Below are 9600 nucleotides of genomic sequence, written 5' to 3' on the forward strand. Positions count from 1 at the left end.
CAATACACTGCCATAATTAAATGCATGGCTATCTGTGCCACATGCTACTGCCATATTTTTATTGGGAACATCACAGCTCCTAACAGGCAGACTTTGGAACAGGCATAAACAGATACATCATTGCACAAACATGCCCTTTCACACTGTATCAGGTGTATTACAGAAAATATAAAAATGTACATAGGTTTTTTTTGAGCAGCTGCTATGCCCCAAAATGATTCTGTTTTTCATCTTCCTACAAACACACCTCTACAAATGGCTGCCTTGCAGCTGCCAGACCCTGTGTGTTGCATTACAACCATCTACCTACCATGCATCAGCTTACACATTCATGATTGGCTCAACTGCACCCCCATATGGTCAAACATGGGGCTTAAAGTCTGAGAGGCCATGCTGGGATAGCAATAGGATGCGTTTTTAGTTAATTCTTTTTTATAATAGCACAATGTTGGAGATTTTTTTTATTATTATTATGAACACAAAATCTCGCCAGGATAAAGACACGAGAAAGGAAGGCAGCCTTATTTATAACTAACCTACCGGCACTGAGCCAGGCATACACTTACAGGCCTTACACTCATCTGGAGTTAGCCATAGAACATATGAGAAAGGTGTATGAAAAGTACAGTTTAAACCTTGTATAATAGTGTATAAGCTATTTTTAATGAGAAATGATTTTATTCTACATTCCGCCATCAATTTTCGGCCCGGCAAATAAGAATCCGAACCAAACAGCACAGCCTATCATTTGCATTAATGGAACGTATTAGTCAAACTGCACAGATTTAACCTTATACTTTTGTACGGACTGGACCACAGGTTGTACTGCTTATGGGATGGGGTACAGTTAGAATAAGGACAGACTTGAATTCATCAATGCAGAGGAATTATACATATTAGAAAAGATAAGGGAGAATTTGGAGGGGGGTAGAAGATTTAAGCTAACAATAGAACTGTTGACATGATAAGAGTAATAGGGGAGCAGGTGACAAGGGCAGAAGGAAAGGAAGAAAGAAAAAAAAACTGTTAAAGGGCAAGTAACCATCTGTCCCTTTGTACCATGGTCTTCAGGCTCACTTTCCACGTGTTGCTGGGTATCAACAAACTGCAATAATCCTTGTGCCATGAAGTTGCCCATTACTGGTTGTACCTAAAAGCTTCCCAATAAAAAATAAGACTGATTTTTACCTAAGGCACAGAGATCTTGCGAGAGAGGTAGCAAAGCAAATCAAAGCAGAGTTCTGGAAACAAAAGTGGCAACAAAGAGGAGCATCAGGTAGATGTGCATCAGGATACTGACCCAAAAAGACTAGATGTAAGGGAGAGGCGTGAAGGTATAGAACCATATGGACAGAAGTAGAGCATCAGATGTGAATAAAAGAGCCAGAGGAAAGAAAAGAGCTACAGGAAAGGGAAGAGCAGCGCCAAGTTACAGAAAGAACAGACAGAAGTCAAAGAAAAGCAGCAATGCATTACATAGGTAAAGGCAGACACACCATACTACTGTTAGTCCTTTCTGGGGGAAGAGTACTGCTTTATTGAAATATTTAGCAAGCAGAACTGCCTGAATAACATAACTTTGGAGGACAATAAAATTTATATTTTATATAACATTTTCATCATCAGAGAGCAGGAGCGGCAGAACCATCTTCCTTACCCTGCCAAGCAAGCTCCTGAATAGCTTTCCATAACACAAAGTCTATGTTATCACTCACACTGTGGTCCCCAAAGAACAAGTGCCAACTGCCTAAAACTCTAATAAAGGACAGAGACTGCAGGGGTACAGCATGAGTTTGCCCACAAAAGAAGGACTTGTACCCTTTATAAAGTTCCAATCTGAATATTTCCCAAATGAATATTTTCCACCTGGAGGGTCTCAAACTGAATGTCCTGCACACTTATTGTACTGCCCTCTGGAAAGATTTCAACGGTCTCAATAATTGGAATAGTTTCTACAGTCTCCAGTATGGCCACAGTGTTAGAGAGGTCGGTGGGCTGGGACTCCGGTGCCTGTATTTGTTGCTCTCGGTGGAGTTTTCGATGTTTCCAGAGATTGGAGAATGAGCGATAGGCTCTGCCACAGTCTGGACATGAATGAGGCCTCTCCCCGGTGTGGATGCGTTTATGCTCAGATAGACGCACAGCAATTGTAAATGCTTTCCCACACACGTCACACTTGAAAGGTTTTTCACCTGTGTGCAGCCTGCGGTGATCCTTCAAGTGGGTCGACTGTCTAAAGGCTTTGCCGCAATCAGGGCACGGGTATGGCCGCTCACCGGTGTGAATCCTGCGGTGCACTTGAAGTGAGGTTTCAGTGCTGAAGGTTTTGTGGCAGTCTGAGCATTCAAGATTTTTTCCTCCTCCTTTCAGTTTGTTCCGGGGTAATACAGCGGAGCCCTTTGTACAACACGTATTGTTTTTTTTATTTCCAGAGTGCTGAGTAGCAACGTGAGTATTCAGGTGGGCATCTGAAGTCACTTTCTTGCCACATATAGGGCATTCTAATTTTTCACCTCCTCCATCGCCCGCTTTACTACAGCGGTGATCCTGTAATCTTTGTACACTGGGGAAATTTGTCCCACACTCCTGGCATCGATGTGGCTCCTCACCACGGTGACCTAACTGATGTACTTCAAGCAGCCTCTTAAGAAGAAAGGAAAGGCCACATTCCTGGCACTTATAAGGATACTCTCCTGTATGGTGGTACTGGTGCAAAAGCAGGCGGTAAGGACGGTGAAAATTAACACCGCACTCATTGCATTTATATAGATAGGCCTGGCCATGCACATACTGGTGCTGTTGTAATGTAGATGACTGACTGAATGCCTTTCCACAGAGCTGGCATTTATAGGGCTTCTCTCCAGTATGGGTAAGTCGGTGCCGAAGCAGGTTGGCTTGAGAGTTGAAAGACTTACTACAGACCGTGCAGGAATATGGTCTTTCTCCTGTGTGTGTTAGCATGTGAGTGCGCAGGTGGGAGCCTTTCTTAAAATGCTTGCCACAAGTAGGGCATTTGTGTCTTCTCTCTAGGGCATGAACAAACCTCTGGTGCCGCAAAAACTGAGAAAGCAAAGGGAAATCCTTTCCACATGGGTCACAATGGAAGTTTCCAGAAGGGCTTGGGACTGTGCTGTTAACAGCTTTTTTCTCCTCCACGGCACCAGCGTCACGCTGTTTGTTGTTATGAACACGACGGTGATACAAGAACCTAGTCATGTTCAAAAAGGTCAGCCCGCATTCACAAGTGAAGAGAGGATTGGCCAAGTGAGAACGACGGTGGTTTAGTAGGACAGTCTCACTTACAAAGGCAAGACCACAATCCACGCAGAGGTAATGAGATTCACTACGGTGGGAGTTCAGGTGCTCGCCCACCTCTACTTGTGTAGTGAAGACTTTGCTGCAAAGCGGACAGCTGAAGGGACCATTCTGATGGGAGGCTTCATGCTCTTCAAGGTCCTTGGTAAACTGAAATTTCTCACTGCAATCATTGCAGGATAATAAAGGTTCTTGGTCAACTGTCCCGCTATCTTGCTCTGATTGATTTTCCTCTGGCTGCACTGGCAATTCTTTATTCTCCTCCTGATAGTCAGTGGAAACATTTTCCTGATTTTGCAAAGGTTCTTTTTCCTGCCCATTCAGAGACAGTGGTGGGGTGTCCAGGCTGTTTGTGCCTGAAATGCGTTCCGGTCCAGAAAAATGTGTCCCTTGGTGTTCCAAAAATTCTCCTGGTGTCTGAAAAAGCTGAGTGCACTCGGAGCACTTATATAGCAAAACTTCCATGGCACAGTCTTCCCCTGCTCCCTCATTCTTTTTATAGGAGTGTTCCAAATCCACCAGCACCTGAGTGTGGGACACAGAAGCGGACGACGGAGCAGACACATGGAAATGTGGATCCCCTGTTACAAGGTGGACTTCCCCAGGTACTGCAGGGGCACACATAAGCTGGAGTCCATCCTCAATAACATGGTCATCAGTCTGAAGCACTATCTTGGGATGTTGAACATCCTGCATGTGAGTGTAACGATGTGCCATCCACACATCCTGACTATTGAAAAGAGCTTTGCATTCTGGGCATTCATAATGAATCTCACTCCTTGTGGGGCGCTTGGGTTTTGGGGTTTCATTTTGAGTGGGGTGTAGCTCTTGGTGGGTAAGCAAATCTTCTGGAGTCCTCAAGAGCAGCCCACACTCCAGGCACTGGTACTGATTCTCCAGAGAGTTGACCCCCACAATTTGATACTGAGGCTCTTGCAAAGCTGCAGCATGGGTTTGCTGGTGCACAAGGGCATCTTCTAGGCTGGGATACTCTTCTCCACACTCTGAACACACATACCGGTGCTCTACATACAAAACGGTCTCTTCTGACTCAGTCATTCCCGCATCTCCTCTGAAAGTCTTCTGCACAGATAAACTGCCAAGAGAAAAGAGGACACAGCATTTTAGCCATAAACCCCTTGACTAGGGTAGCCAAACAAGAACGGCTAAAGAACGGTTTTATGATATGTTTATATTATTACCTTCAGTTAAGGCAGGCAATGGATGCCCTCACCAACAAGACTCTCAGAGAGGCAGCTGCGCAAAGATCAACAGATCGATACTGTAAGAGAGAGGATTTCGGTAAAGATTAAATGTTATAAAAAATGAAAACTAGCAGATTATTAACTGAATAGGAGTATCCCTGAATCCATCATCCTATTAATGTGGTCACAATGCTTAAATTATTCTAATAGCCTTTACTTTGTAATCAGTTAGAATTCTTATATACATTTCTGTTTTGTAAATGAAAACATTTGGAAAAAATAAACTACAGTAGTAATTTATCGATGGGTACCATGCCTAAAAAGGTCTACAAATCTAAGACTATGTGACATTCACTAAGTATTATAGGGACAATGTAATAGGGCTTATGCTGAACATACTATTTGCCTGTTGTTTAAATGATACTTATGGCCACATCTTAAGTCCCATTTCAACTTCCTGGTTTACACAAAGTGGTACCAGTGCACTGAGAAGCCCTCTGCATAAAAAAACACTTCTTGCTTCCCTAAGATGCAACCTTTGTTAGGCTTTAAGATAAGGAGCAACTCATTATAGCGAGGGCTTCTTACATTTGTTTTAACCACTTTCTAAAAAAACTTGGAATTTGGAGCAGAAAAATAAAATATAGGGATGAACCGAATCCAGGATTCAATCTCTTAAAGAAGGATTCTGCGAATCCAAGTGCCTGGCTGAATCCTTCAACTCATGTGACTTCTCGTCACACAAAGAAGGAAGTAGAAATTTGCTCAGTTCTGTTCAACCCTTTGTAGTCCTAATTTGCATAGGGCTTGGATTAGGTTCAGTATTCGGTCAAATCTTTCATAGATAGCTGCCCCTGGTCATGTGACTTGCGCCTGCACTTTAGGAGAGATGCTTTTTGGCAGGCTGCTGTTTTTCCTTCTCAATGTAACTGAATGTGTCTCAGAGGGACATGGGTTTTTACTATTGAGTGCTGTTCTTAGATCTACCAGGCAGCTGTTATCTTGTGTTAGGGAGCTGTTATCTGGTTACCTTCCTATTGTTCTTTTGTTTGGTTAATGCGGGGGGGAAAGGGAGGGGGTGATATCACTCCAACTTGCAGTACAGCAGTAAAGAGTGATTGAAGTTTATCAGAGCACAAGTCACATGACTTGGGGCAGCTGGGAAATTGACAATATGTCTAGCCCCATGTCAAATTTCAAAATTGAATATAAAAAAATTCACTATTTTATATGCACTATTAACTGATTCATTTTGAAAAAACATTTTTTACCCATGACAGTATCCCTTTAAGCTGTGTTATCGGGTGCAGCTAAAGGTGGGTGAAAAAAATCCATCCACTGGCAGCAGCTTGGTGTTGTAGTTCAGGGCTTCAGGAATAGGGACGCACCGAATCCACTATTTTGGATTCTGCCGAACCCTTCTAGAAAGATTCAGCCGAATACCGGACTCAGGATTCAGTTTGGCCGGGCAGAAGGATTTGGCCGAATCCTGCTGAAAAAGGCCGAACCCCCGAACCGAATCCTGAATTTGGTGCATCCCTATTCTGGATGGATATTTGTAATTATTAAAATAAACATACTGGACTGGTGAAAACCCACCTAATATTACAGGGAGTAATTAAAGGGATTCGGTCATGATTTTTATGGTGTCATTTTTTTTCTCTAAATGACACAGTTTACAAATAATTCATTCTACCATATAAAATTTCATTCCTGAACCAGCAAGTGTATTTTTCTCAATTTATAATATTGGTGTTTAGCAGCCATCTCAGGTCATTTTGTCCGGTCGTGCTTTTAGAAAGAGCCAGCACATTAGGATGGAACTGCTTTCTGGCAGGCTGTTTCTCCTACTCAAGGTAACTGAATGTGTCTCAGTGGGACCTGGATTTTACTATTGAGAGCTGTTTATAGATCTACCAGGCAGCTGATATCTTGTGTTAGGGAGCTGCTATCTGGTTACCTTCCCATTGTCCTGTTTTTAGGCTGCTGGGTGGGGAAAGGGGGGTGATATCCCTCCAAATAATACCACAAATCACTGCTTGGGTATTCTACCACTGAACAGCACGGCATAGATGGAGAGAGTCCTTATGCAAATTTTCTGTTGATTATACTAAGATGATATGTATCTACATTTGTATGTGATACTGATTGACTGTTTATATGACATAAAATACTCAATAGATTTTTCCTCTTTTGTGATGTATTACTGCTCTGTAAATATAATCTATTTTTAAATACCACCAGGTTGTGTGAATATTTGTGTGCAAGCCCTGACATTTAGAATTGTACTTATTTGCCTGGTATGGAGGCTTATTTGGGTTTTCTGCACCTTTTTCTAAATTAAATGGATCACTAAGTGGTACTTTAGAGTAACCTCCATTGACCTATATTATAGATGGGGAGAGTCAGATATGAGAACCAATGAGTTTAGTATCATTTTCAGTATATGCAGTCAGGGTAGCCATCAGGGGGGCACAGAGGGTACAAGTGTACCAGGCCCGGGCCTAAAGGAGGGCCTGGCTGTGCTACAATTTTTTGAAATAGCCATCATGCCACTTTTTCGAAAAAGACCTGAACTGCCAAAAAGCTGAACTGCCGAAAAGAGCAGAACTGCTGAAGTCCCGAAACAGCGAAAAGACCGAAGTCACGAAAAGAGCCACACTTGAAGTCCTGAAGCCACAAGTTCAGTTCTACTGAACACCAATGTGTGTTTTTTTTTGCTTTTTTAAAGCCCTAGCCACCAATGTATTATTTTAATACTCTACAGGTCCCTACCACCAATGTTTTTTTTTTTTGTTTAAATATTCTCTGGGGCCCCAATTTTTTTTTTTTAACTTGTAAGAGGGGCCCTGGCACCAACTTTTTTTTAAAGGGAAACTCTGGCTACCAGACCAAAATTTGATAAAGAGGCCCACATAACACAGAAACACCTAATATACCAATCACCATTACCCGTTTCTTCAAAAAGTATGAATAAACGCCATTTTCTATGCTGAAATCCAGCTGTTTAACAGTTATCTTTCTGCATCATTTGAAATCCTGGCAGGGAAGGAGGGACTAAAACACTGATGTTACAAATTGTAACAACTTCTCCACAGCTTACAGACAGCATGCAGGAATTGTGGGGTTTGGAGGATGCAGGCGGAGGACAGATGGCTGCTGATACAAAATAACAGTAGTCAGCCAGCTCAGCAAAGTAGTCAGACAGATGAGCAGGAGAGCAGGGGGCTAGGCTTAGGGAACTGTTCCAAACCATTACAAATCATGAAAAGTCTGTATATTTTTTAATTGATGTGTATAGCAAAGTTGCTTGAAATTGTGTTTAATTTTTAAAAAGCCTCAAACTTTTATGGGAGTCCCTAGCGCCAATGTTTTGTTTTTGTTTTTTTAACTTATAGGGGGACCCTGACCATCACTGTCTTTTTTATAACTTGCGTGTGGGGGAGTTTACAGTTTTTATCACGGATGTCCGTGTGGTCTTTTAACTGTGGGGTGGGTGGGATCTGGGTTGGGCTGGGCCCAGGGGACCCTGAAAATGTTGTTGTACGTGGCCCTGTGATTTCTAATGGCGGCCCTGTGCACAGTGGCCTCACAGTCCTGACTGATATCTATGCCCCACGCAGGCCCTGGACCAGCAATCTGTGGACTCTCCCAAATGCCAAAGGGGTTTTTATAAGATGCCACAGGCACGCACTATTCAGTGGGCTGTGTACTTGAAATGCCAGGACATATTTTGAATCCCAAACAGGGCCTATTTTGAATCCCAGACATGGGCCTATTTTGATTCCCAGATTGAATCCAAGACCACGGCCTATTTTGAATCCCAGACAGGCCTATTTTTAAATCCCAGACCAGGCCTATTTTTGAATACCAGATGGAAACCCAAACCAGGACCTATTTTGCATCCCAGACCAGGGCCTATTTTTGAATCCCAGACCAGGGCCTATTTTTGAATCCCAAATTGAAACCCTGGCCAGGACCTATTTTGAATCCCAGACCAGGGCCTATTTTTGAATCCCAGACCAGGGCCTATTTTTGAATCCCAAACAGGGCCTATTTTGGAATCCCAGACCAGGGCCTATTTTGGAATCCCAGACCAGGGCCTATTTTTGAATCCCAGACCAGGCCTATTTTTGAATCCCAAATTGAAACCCTGGCCAGGACCTATTTTGAATCCCAGACCAGGGCCTATTTTGGAATCCCAGACCAGGGCCTATTTTTGAATCCCAGACCAGGGCCTATTTTTGAATCCCAGACCAGGGCCTCTTTTTGAATCCCAGACCAAGCCTGGTAGCATGAATATCAGCAGGTAGTAAAGTGGGATATTAGGACTCAAACACAGTGGAAGAAGGGCACAGTACAGAAACCCTTTGTGAACTGCTTAATAAACGCCTGGCCCTTTCTGCACTGCTGGTTCTGCCTCCTGAAACAATGTAGCGCAGGCCAGCTGATCTACAATACTATCAGAGCTGGAGAAAAGACGAAATCACCAACATTAATCCAAGAGCGATATCCTGCAGCGCAGAAAGGAACCGGTACCGCTTCCAATAACATGTTATCACTAAAACCACATCACGTTAAATTAATGTCGAGGTTTGGATTCGATTCGCTGTCATTAGGCAAAAATCATACCGCTCAACAGTTGCGTTTTATAACCCAGCCCGAGGTCCCGGATCGGTGTCTAAATCCCGCAACGCCGTTCACATGTCCAGCACCCCCGCTGCTGCAGGCCAACTCGCCCAGAGTTCCGTCACAGTCTCGCGAGAGGAGAATGTGACGTCACGGATACCCAGTATATAAGCGTACGGACGCGGCACGCAGAAGCCTGGGTTTAGACAAGCCCATGATTAGTCACAGCAGAAGGCGTTAGTAGCGTACGTAGTAGTAGTTTGTGTAGGCTGCGTGCCTTACATTATCGTGTGTTATCGCTACTTCTGCCAGGAAGAGAAATAAAAACAACTCAGTTTACTTTTCCTTTCCGATATTTTATGAAAAGTTCCGAGTTGTACGTTCTTAACGTCACTGACATGGGGCGCTTCATCGCCTGGTGGGAAATCTCTCCCCTTGACAATACTTTCCT

The 9600-nt window shown here is 43.4% G+C and overlaps 1 protein-coding gene across 1 annotated transcript; it reads right to left on the bottom strand.

Moving 5' to 3' along the window:
* Positions 1-644: 644 nt before the first annotated feature.
* Positions 645-9304, bottom strand: znf574.S (zinc finger protein 574 S homeolog). The gene is made up of 3 exons (XM_018228109.2): positions 9153-9304; positions 4518-4597; positions 645-4411 (listed from the first exon to the last, which is right to left on the bottom strand). Exon 3 carries the CDS (start codon positions 4372-4374, stop codon positions 1822-1824), a length of 2553 nt encoding a protein of 850 aa, XP_018083598.1. The 5' UTR covers positions 4375-4411; positions 4518-4597; positions 9153-9304; the 3' UTR covers positions 645-1821.
* Positions 9305-9600: the final 296 nt, after the last annotated feature.

This window comes from Xenopus laevis, chromosome 7S, assembly GCF_017654675.1.
Source record: "Xenopus laevis strain J_2021 chromosome 7S, Xenopus_laevis_v10.1, whole genome shotgun sequence".
Lineage (NCBI taxonomy): Eukaryota > Metazoa > Chordata > Amphibia > Anura > Pipidae > Xenopus > Xenopus laevis.